This window comes from Anabas testudineus, chromosome 16, assembly GCF_900324465.2.
Source record: "Anabas testudineus chromosome 16, fAnaTes1.2, whole genome shotgun sequence".
Lineage (NCBI taxonomy): Eukaryota > Metazoa > Chordata > Actinopteri > Anabantiformes > Anabantidae > Anabas > Anabas testudineus.
The window spans coordinates 21,628,449-21,648,995 of record NC_046625.1 but is presented as its reverse complement, the minus strand read 5'-3'; the positions used below and the strand labels follow the sequence as shown (position 1 = coordinate 21,648,995).

Below are 20,547 nucleotides of genomic sequence, written 5' to 3'. Positions count from 1 at the left end.
CTAAGTAATAAACATTACAATGCTATATATAAACAACTTGTTTAAACTACTAATTCGTTTGATTATAAGCTAAAACGTTGCTGTAAACATCTTGTAAAAAGGTTTCTCGTCAAAGTTCAAGTTGGCGCTTATTTTGAAAAGTCTTCCCTCGTAAACATCCTTTTAGTACCAGTGAGGGCTCATGGGAAATGTTGGCTGCTAAAACGAACACATTGAAATGACATTAGGCTGCGTTTTCAAAAGCAACTAATCTAAACACAACAGGAGAGATATAAAGCATTCTGTGGATACATATGTTACTTGTTTCCGTAGGGTTTCGAAGGAGTTTTTTGTTGTTGTTGTTGTTACTTCCGCTTTCATTTCGACTATGTGCACACATCCATGGGATATAACCCATCAGAGCGTTTCACATGGATGCAGTCGAGTATGATTCAAGGCTCCTTTTACGCGTTGTTAGCGGGGTTTTTAGGTGCCGCCGCCTCGCTGTCTGCCAAGCTGTCGCTTGGTGCCGACTATGTGAGAGACTTGTGTCTCAGCTGGACCCAAACGCAGCATGGAGCCATGTACTGTGACGGGGTGAGACAGAGAGCGATTGTTTTCTCGTTCGTTTCTCCCTTCATTCTCGTGTAATTCTGTTTTAAATATAATGTTCAAAATGTTTTGTGTTCCTCACGTCTAAAATGCATTCAAATTACACCGAGTACACTGCGTTGTGTAGACTTAAAATATGTGTAAATAGCATCAAAGAATGAGACAGTAGGAATTGAAGCCGCCATGTTGATCTGTTACTGTCAAAATAAAAGCACACCTGTGCTGTTCCTATTCTTTCTGTCCGCTTTGAAACTGATGTATTCATGAAAGCCACAGCGATAATTACTGCAGTGAAATAATTCCAAACAAACGGACCAGTGACACAACCTCAAACCAGAACTAAACCACACTTTACCTACGACTCGCCGCTATATGACTTTGAGTTATTAGGCTCGTTCGACATGAACGAGTTCTGCGCAGAATCGACCACCGGTGATCGGCGCGCAGTGCATGCCGGTTAGTTTTCTGTCCGGCTGATCCCGACATGCTCTGACGTCATCCATTCGTAAGTAACGATAACCTCGTGAGACCAAGGCGGCCGACAAAACCCCAGTGCATGATGGGAAACGCCTGGTCACCTGATCTAAGACCTGATTGGTTCATGTGTTGGATCAATAAATGGGACGTTTTATAGAAACGTTTAATCTTTTATTTACTTTGAAATATTTTGAGTTCATTTTTCAGAATTTTCACAGTGAAGATCGATTATTTTACAGAATAAACGTGATTTCTTAGAAAATACAATTTTAGTCTCAAACTAGATGATTAAGAGACAGATTTCTTTCAGATAACTAAAATAAAACATCTGCACAGATGTTTCAACCCTGACAGTCCAAATATCTGACAAATCAATATTCAGATTACACATCTGGGGTTTCTATTGACTCATAAATGTTTTTACATTTATAGTTTAATCAGCAAACTGACGTGACTGCGTTTCATGATACTTTCACCCATTTCATGTAAATATTTAATTTATAGGGAGGTTAAACCAAAAACACACCATCTTCTGTGTAGCCTCTTAACAACAAACAAAAGTTACTGGAAACTGAGAACAAAATAGAAATGTATTGATTCTGTATCCGACCTCAGGGGATGTATTTGGTCCCAGTAGCAGGTTGAATGCTGCTGGAAAAGTCTGAAACTCTTCATTGACCCCTGCTGCCGCTGCCTGCTCCCATTGGCTTTTTCAGGCGAGGCGCAGTTCATCTTGAACGAGGCTTTTATCAGCCATTTGTTCCCCATGCACAGCTGACTGCAGGTTCCTCTTTTACCTGTGTGTTTCCAGCTCCACATCCCCCTGCGGCTGCTGTGCAGAGGCCTGCTGTTCATCTGTAACGCTGTTATGTGGACCTTCTTCTCCAAGGCTCTCAGACACTGCTCCTCATCAGCCAGAGCCACAGTCACCACCACCGCATCCAACTTCATCTCCACAGTAAACTCTCTAAACGTGCTTGTGGCGCGCATGCACTCAGACTGTTCACATTTCTGTCAGCATCTTCTGAGTCTCTTTTGTTTGTGTCCAGGCTGTCATGGGGAGGCTGATTTTTGGAGAATCCCATGGTGCTCTGTGGTGGGTGGGCATCTCTCTCACTCTGTGTGGACTGCTGGTGCTCCATGGATCTGCACCTCAGACCCTCCCACAAGATGAGGGCAAAAAGGACTAGTAATGTAAGTATCTGTTGGATGACTCTCTGAGAGACAAATAGTGGAAATTCTCATGCACCTGGATGTGTATATAAGGATGCACTATTCATTTTCATATTCATCTACCTGCCCTTCAAATGTAGCGCTTGCTCTCTGCAAATTAATCTGTCCAATTTATTATTGAATAATTATTTAATATAACTAAATAACACATTTTGTTGTGCATACAAATGTACAAAAAAAGTCCGCTCAACAGAGATTAATGTCCAGAAAACTTCTGCATATTTCCTTTTTCAATGGCCGCTAAGGCTGTGTTCACATTTCAGACTTTAAAGCTCACGTCAGAATTTTTAGTCAGTTCTTTTTGAGTTGATGGTTCACATTCATGTTCATAACTGGTACATGTGCTCCAGTGCAGCTGAAGGCCTAAACTGCCTGACACATGCAGCTTTAAATGAATTATGTGCTCACTTATAGCTATGTTATAGTAAACCTGAAACGTCCGCACCTCTCCATATGGTTTCAATTGATTACCATTTGATCTCAAAACAGTTTTTGGTTGCTGTGAAGATGTGTGATTACATAACTAGATATTTGCTTTTATTAAAGAAGCAAAAATAATGAACTGTTTCTTCAGCTTCATCTTATCCTTTAACTTCATGATACTGTTTTTTTCAAGTAATTTGGTTTAATGTATTAAAAGACCCTTGATGGACATACAGCACAGTATTCCTATACACCAATATAAAGAGCAACTTAACTCATTACAATGATTACTGGCCATATGTATATATCTATATATATATATATATATATATATATATATATATATATATATATATATATATATATATATATATATATATATATATATATATAATCTGTCTTATTTGAAACTGTAAAACCATTGAGATGAACTTATAACACATATAGTCATTCTTTTTGATTTCTCTGATGAGTGTGAACATAGTCAAACTCTTAAAATCAGTACTATTTAATAGGAAATAAGTCTAATTTAGAACTTAAAAATGAACACCAACCATTAATATAACATAACACATTTTAAGACAATGCAAACATGAAAAACCTTGAGTGGTCCCATAATATTCAGCACCCATTTGCAGTTAAAAGCCCTTATCCAGCAGCTGATCTCTAGCTTATATATATATATATATATATATATATATAATCTGTCTTATTTGAAACTGTAAAACCATTGAGATGAACTTATAACACATATAGTCATTCTTTTTGATTTCTCTGATGAGTGTGAACATAGTCAAACTCTTAAAATCAGTACTATTTAATAGGAAATAAGTCTAATTTAGAACTTAAAAATGAACACCAACCATTAATATAACATAACACATTTTAAGACAATGCAAACATGAAAAACCTTGAGTGGTCCCATAATATTCAGCACCCATTTGCAGTTAAAAGCCCTTATCCAGCAGCTGATCTCTAGCTTATGAATCTCTTCAACATGAAGTCAATTACCATCCATCTTCCACATTGAGAAATAAAGTGGTGAATGCTGGACACAGATGCCAGCCTTAAGATATAATATATGAAGTGTGTCACACTTAAACATTTGCTCAGAAGACACATAAGGCACAAGCTTCTCAGAAAATGGCAGCAGAGACAGTCAAGTTGAAGAAAGCATAATGCCTTATGCTTCACTTTTACACTAGTGTTGCTGTTAGTGGTGTTCTCCTGAGGCAGATCAATGAGACGCCTTGAAACTCATCCATCTTCCCTCCTACTTGAATCAGAAACACTTTGGTTGCATTCACAAGGGGGCTATATATTCTTCCAGCCCTCTTTACGTCACCAGCTGCTGCTTTAAAGGAAATACTGCAGGTTTGGCAGCACAAGTTGGACTGTAAGAGATTATTTCCAATTAAATGTGTTAGATTCCCTCTTACTGTGTGCACAAGAACAGTTTGGTGAATGTATTCACATTGAGGTCAAATCCCTGATAAAATCTTGTGGCCACAAATTCCAAAGACACTTCCAAAGTGTTTTCCCTAGCTGAGTGGTATCTCTATTATGTCCTCCTTAATGATCTCCCCCTGTGGAACGGTGACATGCTCTGCTGGGCTCTTCTTGCAGCTCAGCCCTGCGAAGGGGCTGCACCAGGACAGAGAGAATGGGCCCCCAAACGCCATCTGCATTGCCTCCCAGCATGGCACCTTCCCCCACTTCCCCGTCTCTCCCTTGAGACGCTCAATTCCCTGGAGAAGACATAATGGCATAGTCAGGTGAAAGCAGCTGAGCCAGCAGGACTGCATGTTTATCACCTATTCACATCATCAGCCACTGCTATGACACAGAGTTGATGACAGTACTCAAACTGCAACAACACACTATGGTTTAGCATTGTGGGCTAGTTCCTCAGACACACTTGGAACATTTCCAGACTTAAAAATAGGCTGGAGCTTGGAATTAAAAGTTAGGAAGGATTTTATTAAAGTCTGCCTTAATACAAAACTCATTTGCCCCATGAATGTGGTAAGAGTTAGTGGTCAGTGGTGTTATCGGCAATTATTCCTTCCTAGTGTGTCTGCACAGTAAAATTTTAGTGTCCTCGTTCTGTGGCAGTCTACAGCAGAGCTAGGTGCATTAGCAAATGAGCACAAAACCCAAGTTTACCATTAAAGCTCAAGGGAATGGGAATAGTTTGTCAGGTGTCTGGTCACACCAGATTCTTTCAACTCAGACTGCAGAGATGTATTTCTATGCTTCTGTATTTTAATACAGAAACTATGCTAAACTCTTCCTCATTTTTTACAGTGGCATAAAGAGAAATGTAGTTTCTGTAATTGAGGCAGAGGACAAGAGAAACTCAATTTGGTTAGGTAGATTTACCCTAGAGAACGCACATTTTTCTCATTGGGTTTCATGCTACAGCATGATATATGGGTCTAGCTGGTGCAAGCTTAGCTAGTATGAGCAGGAGTGGGTTGTATAATGATCAAATCTCTGATTGTGCATAAGGCTTGGGAGTACTGTACTGACATAGGTTTACATGTTGTCAGCTCTCAGCTCTTCTTTATCAGTTCTGATTCATTTTTTTTCTGAGAAACATGCCCAAGATTCAATGAAACACTGCACAAAATGAATCACATGCACTCTAAAGGTGAAGTTCATACAGTGCATGCATTATAGACCTCATACATTCCTTCATGTTTGGTTGAATCTGGAATTGCACAAAAGAAGTAATGGTGTACTTTGACACTTTGGGATCTGCATGCGAGTGACATGTTAAGCTTGATGAGACGACTACAGCAAGCTTACCTCTGTCAAGATTACTAAGAGCCGTCTGCTTCAGAAAGCTTCTGGCAGGGTAGGTTCTCAACCAAAGCAAATGCATGAGTGCGGAGAGAATGTTGCATGGGAAATAGGCACGTTATAGACAGTTAAGTGAGAGAAGAATGGAAGACAAGGACAGGGAAAATTTAATAATGCAGGAAGTGACAGATAAATGAGAACAGCAATATATGGAGGTAAAGTAAAAATTAGGTATGAACTGATATAGAGTACTGGGATCAGCCCAGCTCTACAGTGTAGCTATTTGCTGCATCGAAAACTATACATTTGTGCGGAAATGTAAAAAAATAATTTAGACACACCTGTAAGTAACTGAATTCAGACGCTGGGGCTGGCAAAATACATGGATTGTCACAACTTGGTTGGTCCCTACATGGTGGTCAAGAGCAACCTGTTTGCTTTATTATCATCCTCAAGGTGTCTAGAATTTAACTGAAGACCTGTGTCAAATTCTATTAACTGGGAATAACAAGGTCCTTGTGTATTTACGGCGCCACAGTTCACAGTGATGCATAGCAGTAGCTTCAATAACTGTGTAATGGAAGAAGTTTGGAACCACCAAATTTATCCTCGTTTAGAGCTAGTAACACTTAATTAGGTCATTCTGCTTTCTCTCTTTGTGCTCCACAGCTTTTTTTAAAATGTAGATCGATGGATTTTATCAATTTAAAAATACAATCTTTATTTCTATGACACAGTAACAGGTTTAGAATACTTTCTGAAGTTACTGTATTTCTATCTGCTCCACCAAGTAAATAAACACATCCAAAGAAAAGCGAGCCAACACAGTTTCTGCATTGCAACTGAGAAATATTTATTCTCTGTGCATGTGCTGAAATATCTTCAGAAAATTTAGAAAGAATTAAAATTTTTGTAAAAAAACAAACCCAAAACAAACAAAAAAAAAAAGAATCATCTCCACCATCATACCAGCAGTTTTACATACATTATTAAACTAGCCTTCTCTACCATGCATTCACATAACAAAGGATACATACAACACCATGTAAGCAAAGAATAGAAGAAATGCACACTGCAGAACAGAGAGCAGTGCACACAGGAGAAAATCTTAAATAATAGTAATAGAGAGTAAATTCGCCACATTAGTACTTGTGTAAATGTGAAAGTTAATACTTTGTTAAATGCTTTTAAGTAGTATGGAATTATTCAGCAAAACAGTTCAGCTAATATCCAGCTTCTGCATGAGATGTATGCAGAGTCATTACTTCACTTTAACGCCACAGAGGATTTAACACGTTTTCTCCAGCAGAGACTGTTTTTAAAGACAACTCTGTGTCCTGTGTTGAGAACTTTTGTATCCAAGCTTTCCCCAAATAATCACGACTGTGACGTTCTTCGAATTTGGCACATGGTCACAACAACAAAAAGCCACATGGGCACAGAGCCTGTTTCTCTGGCAATCGATCATGCGCACACAGAGGGAGCGTTGGTGTTACTGTGGGAGGCCAAAGCTTTCATCAAGAAAAGCAGAACACACCAATATTACAGTGTAGTTGTTAACAGCATGCCAACAACTTTCTCACAACCATGTTTTGCTGCTGACAAACAAGGTGAGAGTGACATTTGTGCTAAGTGGATTGTTTATTGTCCTCAATAAGCACTGGACTGACTGGCATTTGATTTTTAATTGGATTCTGTTTGGGGAAACAATAACAACAAAACTGACTTATTTTAGTCATCTTGTGTTTCTTTTTTAGTCTTACTGTATGTCTCTAGCATGTCTTCTCAGTGATTTTGTGTCCCTGGGGCCCCGACTCCCTGTGCCTGTGGCTCTGTGCTCATTAGGCCCGTTCAGTAATCCATCCATGCTCACTCGCAGCGGATCATGTCAACCATGTATCAGAGAGGAATCAGGAGAATGTTCCACACTTAGAAAACATGTACAGTGGCTTCGGAAAGTATTCAGACCCATTGATTCACAATTACAAAGGGAAAACTGTGAATCTTCAGATCATTATTTCAGTACCATAGCAATTTCTTGGCCACCTGGATTTAGGCAGTTTGTATGTTTTACAATTGTTACCACCATAAAAGCCAGATAAATTGAGTGCTACTGGAATTGTCCTCGATCCAGAACTTTCCATCTCTGCTGCGAGTTCTTGGACTTTGTAGCTTGATTTGTGTCATGACATAAAGTGGGACTTATACACACAGACATGGGCCTTTCACAACTATGTCCAATCAACTCAATTGGCCACATGTGGACTCTGGTCAATTATTTTAATCAAATCCATTTAAAACAAAATCTACAAGTGAAGGGGTCTGAATAAATTATGAAGCCACTAGTTGAGAATCAGGAACAACTGGTTACTCTATGTCGATATGAAGCTTTAAAAGGTCATTTCACTGTAAAATTATAAAAAGACATTTTACCATTTCTGTCCTAGTGCACAGTCCTGCATGAGTCGAATTTTGCAAACCGGCACACCTACCCTCAGCCGTTGATTGATGGCCACCATTCAGTTTTCTCATGCTGGTCTCTATCCACCACAATATTAAAACCACCAGGCCATGTTACTGTTGTGGCTGATGGGTGCAGTCATGATAAAACTCATCCAGACTGTACGATGATTATGGTCTGTGCAGAACTTGGAAAGGGTGACTGAGTTGTGCAAAACATTGATGCAGCTAAAGTTTCTTATGCAATGGTAACTAAAGATAACATCTGCATTTGATGTCAGCCAGCTGCATTCTCACTTACAGAATGGTAATTAGATGGTATATAACTTCTTTATAGTCATCTTTCTTTCACCCATGTCCAGGTAGCCCTAAAGAAATGTCCATCCTCTGCTACTATATTGGGGTAGCAGAAGGGGTTTCGCGTATTAGATATCTCATCATTTGCATGGTCGGACGCCACCAGGAGCAGATGATAAAATGTCTTTTTGGTAATTTAGCTGAAATAACACTAAAATCAAGAAAAGATACAGAGCAAGAAAAGAGAAGGCTTCTGATACAACAGAAAGAGAAAGTGATCAGAAAACACATACATCACAGTGTTCACAAACTGAAAAGGTTTCTTTATCCCTGCAACTTGACTCACTTGAGGCAACACAAAAATGAACATACAGCTCACTTCGTTTGGCAACACAAATAGCAGATGAGTAGCTGTCCATGGCTAGTGAGGGAGATGCAGTGTAAATTGATTAAGCATTGGGAGCAACAGAACACCACGACTGGCACTCAGTGAGGCTAAGCTGGGCTTCCCACTTTGGTTTTGGCCTGGCCGCCTTGTTCCCTGTGCTGATCTCTCACACCACATACTGGTATGTCTCAGCTTTCCCATGATCAGGGGTAGAGAAGGGACTAAACCACAGTATGGAGAAAGGGTGTCCAAATACCGCCCTCATGTTCATCCACTTAGTTTTTTTAGCCCATCTTCTCTCTTCCTTTTTCAATTGCTCTATGCCCTGAAAATAAGAGACAACCAAACTTCAGTTGGTGTACTTTGGTGACCCTGCCAGTCATTCAGTCAGTAACAAAATTTAAATGATTAATTTTTTTCCATCTCACAAAACATTAATATAAATACACAAGTCTTTATTATCCTTCCCTACAAGGATAACATACAGTCGCTGCTTGTGTTTGTTGCCTCTGGGTGTTGTACCAGCCCTCACCCTTTTCCTAAATAATAGAATAGCTCCCAAATCCCTGGTCTACAGTTGCAGACATAAAGAAGCTCATAGCAGGAAAGGGAGGTTGGTTTGGTGGGTTAATACATCAATACAACAGGCTTGAAGATTTAGAGAAACGTCAAACTTCATAGGACAGAGATTCCTCCTTCCACTGATACATGGACAAATTCCATACTAGCCACTCCACCTGTGGCTGTAGCAAGAAGTTTGACCTCAGTTACTTCATAAGCAGATAAGGCTTTATTTTGCAATACAGATCGATACCGTCCTTTAGGGCACGAAGACACCTGATGTAAACAAACTTTAAATGCATTAGCTAAGATGAATAACTTCAATTTGGTTTTCCAAGATTAAACTGAGAGTGACAGTAAGCTACACAGTTTGGTTGTGGTTTGTTGACACTTGGATCACAAGATTTTGCTTTTGAGGTAACTCCTAAAATAAAGGAAGCTGCTGAATATCAAGTGAAAACTAGACATCGGGAAGTCTCTAATTATAAATTTGGTAAGCTACTCCACAGGTTAAGATGATATAACATACATTAAAAGAATCAAGAATTAGGATTTAGGACTTAGGTAATTTGCTGCCTATATTCATTTATCTTGATTCTGGTCACTAGCGACTCGAGGACAGCTACAACATACAAGGCAGGAGTAGGGAGCACCAACTGGATACAGCTGGAGAGACTGGGTCAGGTCCAACTTAACCATGACTGGTTGGGCTACCAAAATGTAGCTGACCACCTTCTACTGCCTTACTGCTTGCATGTCTTAGTGGTCCTCTGCAAGTCTTGATCACTCAAACATGTCGCTGGGATAAATCTGACATTGGCCATAACCATTATCATGTTGTGCACAATGTACCACAACTTTGCTTGAGTCTGCATCTGTGGGAGAGACTCTCAGGAGACCACCCCACTAGCCTCTTTCTATTGCCTGGCACCACCAGTTTTGTCAGCATAAAGCTGTTGTCAGCATGTTTTACCATGTACAGGTAGGAATTGATGCAAAAACTCACTCATCAGACAATTATCCATACAGAACAGGTAGTCCAGGTCTTTGAGTGCAGAGAGCAGTGTTATATGCACTTGTCAGGTTAAGTGATTCCATAACCATAGCATTGCCACCATACATCATAGTGTTGCTGTCAGCATTATAAAAGCCACACAGTTACATAGAAGTTTCCTTTTGGCACACAATGTTTTCGGTCTCTTGAGGGGGACTTTGCTGTATGTTATTCTATCTCAAGCTGCAGAAGGAGCAACTTTACTTAATACTGTGACAGTCTGAATTAGAAGCAAAAGGTCAAAGATATTAATTTTTAAAAAAGCAAAGGGTGGCAGGAGAGTTGAAGTCTGAAGAGCATTAGGAAGTAGTGAGATAAAAGGATAGGAGGACTGCTGGTTACTAAATGGGTCACTTACGGTCTCGTCGGTACAGATGGAGTGGACTTGGGTGCCGAACATCACAGAGGTGAAGATGAGGAAGAGGAGACCCTCAAAGCACAGGAGTATGAGGAGGATGACTGTTGCTGGAGGAGAGAAGGAACTGCACTCTGGGCAATGGGGAGATATTGAGGAAGAGAAGTGAAAAGGCAAAGGAGAGGATCACATGAGGATCTGCTACACTACCAATCAAAGAAACTACAGATCTCTACTGTTGACTCTTCTGCTGCTCTACACTGTGAATGCAATTCTGTCTACAGGTGTCCAACTGTCAGCCGCTCGGGCCGCTTCAATACAGTGAGGAGGGTAGTGAGTGTCTGGGGTCTGCAGATTTTTGGTTTGGGTAAAATACTCTTTAGTTTAGGAAAAAATAAAAACCGATGTTGAGTTCAGAGAAAGAATGGGTTTTACCATACAGGTTAGTTACAATGGAGAATAAAGATAAAACATAAATCTTGGGGGCCATCCATGCATGGATGAATGGTAACAGGGAATGATGGGACTAATGATGGAGCCATTTGCTTCATCAACATTGCTCACTAAATTGCCTAGAGAGCAATTTCACTGATTTACAATTTGCTATGGTTCTAGTTTTGGGGACTACATGTGTATGAATGGTGTTTACTTTATTCTGCCTTCCCTGTATTAAAATCTAAAACTGCTGCACAGTTTATACAAATAGTTGTAATTCTAACATGGTTCATGCTGTATGTTCAATCAAATCCTTAAATTAAAGCAGGCAGCCTACACGTTAAGAACATCTGGATTGTTTCATTTCAAATGTAACTAATAGTGTAAAAACATTGCAGAACAGGTAAGCACTGTAAATGAAATTCTACCTGATGAGCCAAGTGGTGGTGACAGTGAAGTCATGCAACTGTGGTCCATTTAGATTACAGACTAACTGACTGATTGTATTCTATGTGATGTACATTGGTAAAAATGAATACACATTCCAAATAAATTTTTATGTGAAGTGGGGAGGAACAGAGAAATATTACATAGCCAAAAGGATTAGATGCCAGCACACTATACCACACAATATCCCAATAAACCATTTTTGCAAGCATTTCTGGGGATTTCTTCAAATATGCTGAAAAAATGTGGACATGTGCTGTTATGTGACACCAAATTATTGAACAGCCTGGCAGCAGTGTAGAGATACCCCCTTTGCCTTGTTCTCCCCCAGCAATAACTTACAGCTGTCAATCACATGATTTGCTTCTTGCATACTACTCCTCTCACACAGAGGCTTCAGGCTAGTATTATTTGGCTGGCAGACAATGCTATGGCTGACTCACACTGGCTCAGAAGCTCAGAGTCATGCATGATGTATGTGATGCATTGTTATACAATTAAGTAGCAGGGCAAAAAAGGAGTAGAGGAAATTTAGTGGTTTGCTTTTGAGGCTCATTCTAGCTTTATTTCTCCAACTTGCATACTGAAGCCCCGAGGTGCATCACAATTAAACATCGCAAAGAAAAGTTACTGTACAGTGAAACTGCATAAGAGTAAGCAAAATTATAGGTTGAGCTCACTTGTCCAATCATCTTCAAAGCAGTAGAGGAAATGGAAGACCACCATGACCAGAGTGTGGAGGGAGATGAGTGCAATGTACATCTAGGTTAAAAGAAAAGAAAAAAAAATAGGACACCATGAAGAACAATTTACCACATACTCTAACCGCAAACACTGACAGTGGTGATCACTGACAGGCCCTCTTATCTTCATCTGTGCTGCATCATACTAGCTACTACCAATTCCCCACGCAGCGAGGTTCTACAGTGTTTGGTTCACATGCAGTAAAAGACACTCACTGTAGCAGTGAACTTACTGTGAACAGCACAAAGTACTTTTGGTTGTTCTCTCCAACACAGTTATTGACCCAGGGGCAGTGGTGGTCCATCTTTCGTATGCAGCGTTTGCAAACACTTAAGGAGAGACATGATGAGGAAAAAAAAATAAGAGAATAAAAACATGAATACATGGACCATCCCTTCAACAACTACAGAAATCTATGATACTGTACTAAAAAAACTGGTTGGTAACTGTGAGGTTGGGTTTTTCAAAGCTGCAGTGAGAGTTTCGTGTCCTTGTTGCTCTACCTGCAGTGGTGTGCTCGGTCAGGCTTGATGCTGCAGCACTTGGGACATTTGTAGACCACCTGGCCTGGTTTCAGCTGAAGGCTTTCTATGTATTCTTTAGTAGCATTCCCTTTTGGCACTGCTCCCTAGGAGGACAAAACACACAGAATATGACCTTAGTGTAATTTGTAACTCACTAATCATCATCAACATCACATACAAAATGAACTGCAGAACTGCAATTTTAAATTTGTTCAGCTCAATTTCAGTTTGTGTGTAAAAACAGTTTTAAACAAGCCCTACTCACAGGATCAGTACACATGGCCCTGAGGTGTGAGGCAAGGGCAAGGAAGGCCAGAGTGTTGAACAGGGTCCCATTCAGGATGCTGTATGTTAGATTCTTGGAAGGAAGCAGCATTACAAACAGCACCACAAACTCGGCGTACAGCACGAGCAGCCAGGTAATGATGGCGCACACAATGCCGCAGGCATCCCTGATGAACCACATGGCAGAGGCAGATGATGAAGTGATAACATCTTTGGAGATAGGAATGCGCTGCTCTGACTCTAGGCAGTTGACTCCTGCTCCATCCCCGACCCCGGTTTGTCCACGCCCATGCTCCACATCCCTGCATCTGTGCACCGGGCTCTTCATCCTTCATCTAAGCTAGGTGGCTGCTGCTGCTGAAGCTGCTACTGGACCCTAAGTGCCTTCAGGGCTCAGTCAGCACATGCTGGGAGAAAAGAGACAGTCAGAAATTAGAAACCATATTGTTTTCTAGATAATCTCTAATTTACACAATAAATATTTTGCTCCATATGTGTCCTTTTGGGGAGTATATGTATACAAATTGTATTAAACAGCTCTGCCTTTCTTGAATTCTCTTTAAGTTTTATTATTTCCTCTCCCCCATTGAAATCAAGATGTAAGATAATAGATAATAACAACTCTGAGTTTGCAAGCAAGTGCAACATGCACAAATTAAATTAATTAACGGTAAGCTCTGTAGGTGTGGTACACTTACACTATGAATGTACAGTATGACACAGCAGATTTCAGACATACTGATAGAGGGAATTCTGTCTGTAACTATATTTCGTTCAGAGAGCATTCAAAGTGCTTAACTTTTTCCACATTTGGTTATGTTACAGCCAAACAGAAAACACTGTTTTTATATAAAGTTTACCTAAATGGACCTGAAGGCCTCTCTGAAACAACATTCTCTTGTCTGATGAAACAAAGATTGACCTTTTTGGCCTGAATGCCAAGCGTCACATCTGGATAAAACCAGGTGGTGCTCACCAACTGGCCAATACCATCCTGACAGTCTGGTTCCACAGGAAACATGCAGGTGTGAGCTGGTGAACACTCAGTCCACATTATAAACATGCTGCAAGTCTCATTCATCCCTGAACATGGCAGGTACCATTGAAATCTATTATTCAGCACCCTCTGAATAATACACTACTCTTGTAAAAATGCCAAAGGGACAGTAGCATATTTCAATAACCAAATGACTTTTTGTATTAAATCAAGCTAAACAGTCAGACACACACTGGGTAAAGTATGTAGTGAGCACTGATTGACTTGAAGCTAAAATATGGGTCATCCTGTTCCAGTGAGTGAAAACACCGTTTAGCTATCAGGTAAAAAGCTACTTACCTATTTATCTTAAGAATAACGTGGCTGGTAATGTCTAAACCCACATAAGACAATTTTACTGCTCTGTTAGTCAGTTTATAGGCCTACCTATACACAGAAACCTGACACATTAACGTCAGTCCTTTGTAGCTTCCACTAGCTAAGAAGCTAGCGTGTCAGATGAGCACATTCAATGTTTTCACACTTCCGTCAGTGCCTTTCTCTTCGACTGTAAAGCAGTAAACGCCTACAAACATCCACCTGCCTTCATATCTAATTAATAATCATTATTTCCTGGGGAATCTCACCTGAAAGATAAGCATCCTTCAGCAACTTTTGCTTCTGCTGCTGCTTCAGCTGCTGCTGCTGCTGCTTCCGCCCCCTTCACCAAGAACAAGACGTCATGACGTAGTGGAAACGAGCCAATGGGATCATCAGAAAGGTTTCCGTGGACAGACTGAACAGGCTCTATTATTACCTGTGGTAACAGGACAGTTCAATTCACTGTAATCACAACAACAACAACAACAACAACAACAACAACAACAACAACAACAACAACAATAATAATAATAATAATAGTAGTAGTAGTAGTAGTAGCAAATGCAAAGGTACTCTTCAGGCAGTGGTTCCTTTTACAGGTGAGAACTCAATATTAATGGCTTATAATTGATGCATCAATGTGGTCAGCACTAATGTTGCAGCTGATTTTAACACCTTATATGCATTCTTTACATCATTGTTATATTGTCTATGTTTTGTTTGCTGTTGAACATATTTCTTCTCTGTGTATACTTTACCCATAAAGCTGATTCTGCTTGAAAATAGGCAGTGCAAGTACTTGTCTGTCAAAATACAAGTGCGCACATCCCTTAGTGAAGTGGAGTACTGCTACTCCACAAAAAAAAAAATTAACAATGTATTTTAAACCGTATTGACCTGATGCTGTTTAGAACATTAAAGGAAATTTCTCGTCCAGATGTGCTCTGCAGTGTTCAGTCCTAGTTAAGTTTGATTCGTGTACAGATTTATGGAGAAGACATAAATTTATTTGTGATCCCATTTCATTTCATACTTGTGCTCCTTGTAACAAACGATCAAATGTGAAAAGTATAATATGAATGGAGTAGTTATATAAAAGGAATAAGCACAAAGACATGTAGTGACATGGTGTCGAACAAAAAAAGCAGCTGTAAAAGTGGAGCTGCACAAAGTACTGACAGAAATTAACTCTATAACATTGGTATTTATTAAGTAATTGAATTTGTATAAAGAATCTGCATATGCAAATAACTAAAGCTATCAAATCAATGTAGTGTGTAAAAAAAGACAATAGTGTGATTTACTTGAGTAAACATCTGATGTACAATTAAAAGAAAGGTTTTAGGTTTAGCTGTGACAAACACAGTTAAATAAAAATATCAAAACAGTAACTATGTTACATATTTGGATCTTTCATATTTATACTGTGCCATGATGTAGAAAGCATGATGACTTCTGGAGATAAAATCCTTTGAAAAATGTTTCAGTTCCACAACAAGTGAGTGACAGTCTCAGTGGAGACTGTCACTCACTAAAAGTAGCCTTTATCAAGATAAAGGCTGTGTAGCGGGGATCAACATCTGTAGAGAAGTGTGGAAGCACTCGGTTAATGTGCCAGTTTTAAAACCTAAAGACTTGTCAGAGCCTTTGAACTACAGACCGACAACATCTCAATTTGGTAAAACCGTGGTATGTGTCATAACTGAGAGACTTCCTTATTCTTTAGAAAGACCTGTTCTTTCCATTTCAAAGTGGATTTTGGAAAGGGTGAAATACAGTGCTTCATATTTTATGTCTAGAGTCAGACATCAGGGGAGCTCAAATAGCCATGGTTCCAGCTGTCTTTTTGATGCTGCATATGACTTGTATTAAATAAGTCAGGTTTATAAGTAGGCTGTATATCCAGGTGTTATCAGACTTCTGTGCAGGTATTGAGCACTCTGACATGTATTCAGTAGAAAACATAACCCCACAGGAGAGTGATTATGATCCATTGTTATTGAACCTGATGATTAATCATATTTTGAACAGGCAGAGCATGATTCAGGGAAATCATTGTATGCATATAATTTGGCTCTGTAGATTAAGGGTTTTATATATATCTCCTGAATTAAATACAGGAGAAAACACAGGCAGCGATTGAGACAGTGGAACAATAGGTAAATAAGTGGGTTTATAAATAGTCTCAGGTGGTGTATTGTCCGAGGTGGCATAAATTACTTTCACTGAAGCTATACGACAAGTAAGAGGGTGTTTAAAGTCTCCTGGGGTGCTTTTTGATGGAAAGCTTACATGGAAACAGCAAAAGACGAGGTTCAAGAAGGTCCTTTGTGTTTGCTGTCAGGGCATGACTAGGGAGCACAGTACAATAGCTATGAGAGCAGCATTCGATAAATTAATTACAAACACATACATGACCCAGTTGATTCCTGTCTGGATGATCCAGAGTCAAACTACTAGCAAGAACAGAGCTAGACAATACCTTGTTGTGAGGTTCCAGTAGGTATTGTGATATTAAAATGATGAGTATTTTTGGTTTCAATCTTTTAAATGTGTATCATGGCATTCATACTGTTCTCTACATACTATAATCCTTTGTCCTAGTAGACACTCTGTTGATGACTTTTGTGAATGATTTCACTTGATTAGAATTTAAATTGTGTGGTACAAATAAACCTCTATACTTATTATCTTAAATATATACAGTATATTCCTTTTTGTTTCTCTTATGAACTTCCCATAGTGGAACCTTTGGTTCCCCTGTAGGGTAGTACCCAACAGTAGTGATGGCGAGATGAAGCTTCATAAAGCCTTGAAGTCTTTCAGCCAATTGGTTCCGAAAAGGGCTCATTTCTCGAGGCTTCATGGACACACAAACCCCCTGCTTGTGAGCAGAGGAGGGCAGTAAAGGTGCTTGTGCAACTGATCTATAAATAAACTTTGACTACTGATCATTTGTGTCATCATTATGGTTGATTGACATACAAGGTAAAAAAATGGAACATGGTCACTAAAATTGTTTTTTTTATTAACTAACTAATTAAATAACTCAACATCAATGATACGTTGTTGTTGTATCCCAACTCTTTAGCACACAACAAACATTTCATCTAGAAATAAAAGAAAACATTGTAAAAATAAAGTACTTTGCAATACTGTTCATATTATAATATTACTATGTGTACTAACTTGCTGAGAGCCTTACTGTAAGTGCTGATCTGCACTGCATAAATGGGAGAATTAACACTATGTATAAGGGCAATAAAACTGGGCAGAAAATGTGCAGCTCAAAAATCTAGAGGTTAAGATTTTGACCCTGGTTGTACCTGCCAAACAAGTCTAGTGTACATCTGTGATTTCAAATACAGCTGAAATTAAAACAATCACTATGGCAACAAATGCACACCATGTGGCAGGTATACAAAAACATGTTAGTGTTGAAAGAATGTTAGGCAGGATCTGCAGGGAAGAACAAGAAAACAGGAAACTGCATTTAATGAAACATCCCATAATAGTTGGGATTATGCATATACAGTGCATCCAGAAAGTATTGACATTTTGTTATGTTACAGCCTTAGTCCAAAATGGATACAAACAATACCTCATATTGACAACATGGAAGAAGTTTGTTTAATATCTAGCAAATGTGTTATAAATAAAAAAAAACCCCATAAAAATCACATGTACGTAAGTATTCACAGTCTTTGTTCTGACACTCAAAGTTAAAATCTGGTGCATCCTGTTTCCACTGACCATCCTTGAGATGTTTCTCTTGATTGGAGTACACCTGTAGGAAATTCAGTTGATAGGACATGATTTGGAAAGACATACACCTGTCTGTAAAAGGTTCCACAGTTAACAGTGAATGTCAGAGCACAAACCAAGCCATGAAGGAATTGTTTGTATACCTTCTAAAACAGGATTGTATTGAGGCACAGATGTGAGGAAGGGTACTGCAGAACAAAGATTGAACTATTTGGCCTGAATGCCAAGCATCATATCTGGAGGAGACCAGGCACCGCTCAGCACCTCACCAATACCTAAAGGTGCTTCAAAAGTATTGAACAAAGACTTCTTCTGTAAATGTGATTTTCTTTTATTTTTTAATAAATGTGCAAAGGTTTCAAGACTTTTGAGGAAAATATTTAATTAAATACATTTTTAATTAAGGCTTTAACATAAAATGTGGAAAACGTTAAGTGCTGTGTATAATTTCTGGATGCACTGGATCAGCAACCAGTGTCTGTACAAAATGTGTCATTGAAGCCTGAGGAGGAAAGAGAAATACTTGCATTAAAAGTAAAACGTGAGCTCACAGTAAACCTCTTAAAAAGCATCATGGTTACTTATTGCAATATTTAGTAGAAACACATTTAATAGAGAGAATGTAGTGAGTTTCTTTTCAGTCTGCTGCTGTCCTGATCCACACTGCAGTCCACTCCGCTCCATGTAAAGACAAAAATGTTGGGACAGGGGCATGTTTACCACTGTGTTACATCACCCATTCATTTAACACCACTCAGGAAGCGTTTGGAAACTGCTTTAGTTTAGTTTAAATGGCTAGGTGGATTTAAGATTTCAGTTACTCAACAGTTTCATAATGCATGTTTTCAGTGGGTGACAGGTCTGGACTGTAGGCAGGACAAACTGCACTACTGAGGCTTGTAAAAATGTAGAATTTCGTTTGGCTATATCTTGTTGAAATAAACAATATCTTTACTGAGAAAGATGCTGTGTGGATGGCAGTATATCTTGCTCCAAAGCCTGTTTATGGAGTTTAGCATATTGTTTTATTGCAGTGCCACCTGAGCGCCCAACAGACATTTAACATTGATTTTCAGCCTTGTCATTTGTGCACAGAGATTAACGTGGATTCTCTGAATGTTCTCATAATGTTTCAGTAGGGAGCACAGTAGACTGTTTCTATACTTTTAGGACTAAAATGTAACCAAGCACAGTCTCAGTTTCAGAGTAGGGATGCTGATCATCAGGACCAGGACTAGCTTTGTTGTTCCTCAAAGACAAGGCTTATATGACAGGAATTAACCAAACTATTTTTTAAAGCAGTTGAGCTTATGAGACAGTTCTCGAGACACCCTTCTAGTGTAAAGGTATGTTAAATATTGATATACATAAAATAAGTAGCATGCTGTATAAACATCTAAAGACAAAATTCATAGAGTTCATTGTGCTATGTTTCATAAGGTATAACAAGAGTTAAAATAAGACAGCCAATACTCTTTGTGTATTTTTTTATGGTTCTTGGGGTTATAAAAGTCACATTCTACTCTACTGTGAACATGTTGTCAGGGCAATTACTTAAACAGGTCAGTAGATGGCACTTATCGCTAGGGAGGAAGCCTAAAACCCTATTGGGGCAAGTGAAGCAGATCAAATCCTGCAGCCAAACTAAAGACAAGTTTCGCACCTCTTTGTTCCAACCTCCAGTATCAAGTATGTCATTAGTTTTGTTACCAGTCATTAGTCTGTCACCAGTAAATACCATAGCATACAGAGTGAGAGCCACCAGGGTTGTTATCAGAGTAAGTGCCTGGGATAAAGATGGGCTAATACTTTTATTGTTCTGCATTTTTGTATGTACATTTGGTTATTGAATATATGTAATGTGATAATCTGCCAGCTTTCCACCGCAGTGTTTTAAAAAGAGGTGACAACATATCAAAGGGATCATTTCACCAGGTTGTTAACTGTGTTTAGCTGCTGTGTTCACTTTATTTCATAGGAAGAGAAATATGTGTTGAGTGAGTTGAGCCAGATGTGAAGAATGTATGTTATTCTTGTTGTTTCACTGGTAAAGAAGTGTTATAATTAATTCATAAACAACAAGGATTAGAAGGTTAGTAGGCTACATTTTACATCCTGTGATCAAATGATTTTGGTTTTTATTAGAGTCACAGTTGTCTAAAGATGCTATGATGCTGGTAATACTTAAAAATACAACACATGGACTGTCAACTGAAGGAAATGATAAGTTCTCTTGGTTAGTGATACATACCTGGTGTTACATGGGACTTGGAGTTCAATAAATGCTGTGTTTTGTGGTTGTAGAAATGCAGATTAAATCCTGTAGCCAAGCTAAATAGAAGCTAA

At 39.0% G+C, this 20,547-nt stretch overlaps 2 protein-coding genes across 4 annotated transcripts; one reads left to right on the top strand and one right to left on the bottom strand.

The window, feature by feature from the left end:
- The first annotated feature begins 125 nt into the window (after window positions 1–125).
- On the top strand, window positions 126–11,417 carry LOC113169363 (transmembrane protein 42-like). Of its 2 annotated transcripts, none has more exons than XM_026370718.1 (4): window positions 126–576; window positions 1,880–2,026; window positions 2,118–2,262; window positions 4,351–4,437. In XM_026370718.1, exons 1-3 carry the CDS (start codon window positions 382–384, stop codon window positions 2,256–2,258), a joined length of 483 nt encoding a protein of 160 aa, XP_026226503.1. In that variant the 5' UTR covers window positions 126–381; the 3' UTR covers window positions 2,259–2,262; window positions 4,351–4,437. The 2 variants fall into 2 exon arrangements, with proteins under 2 accessions (XP_026226503.1, XP_026226502.1); XM_026370717.1 differs by lacking the exon at window positions 4,351–4,437 and adding an exon at window positions 10,664–11,417 and having other exon boundaries at window positions 129–576.
- zdhhc3a (zinc finger DHHC-type palmitoyltransferase 3a) lies at window positions 3,526–14,792 on the bottom strand. Of its 2 annotated transcripts, none has more exons than XM_026370715.1 (7): window positions 14,703–14,792; window positions 13,060–13,486; window positions 12,774–12,898; window positions 12,503–12,599; window positions 12,207–12,288; window positions 10,648–10,778; window positions 3,526–4,472 (listed from the first exon to the last, which is right to left on the bottom strand). In XM_026370715.1, the coding sequence occupies exons 2-7, from the start codon at window positions 13,405–13,407 to the stop codon at window positions 4,266–4,268; spliced, it is 990 nt and encodes a 329-aa protein (XP_026226500.1). In that variant the 5' UTR covers window positions 13,408–13,486; window positions 14,703–14,792; the 3' UTR covers window positions 3,526–4,265. The 2 variants fall into 2 exon arrangements, with proteins under 2 accessions (XP_026226500.1, XP_026226501.1); XM_026370716.1 differs by lacking the exon at window positions 3,526–4,472 and adding an exon at window positions 6,362–8,999.
- Window positions 14,793–20,547: the final 5,755 nt, after the last annotated feature.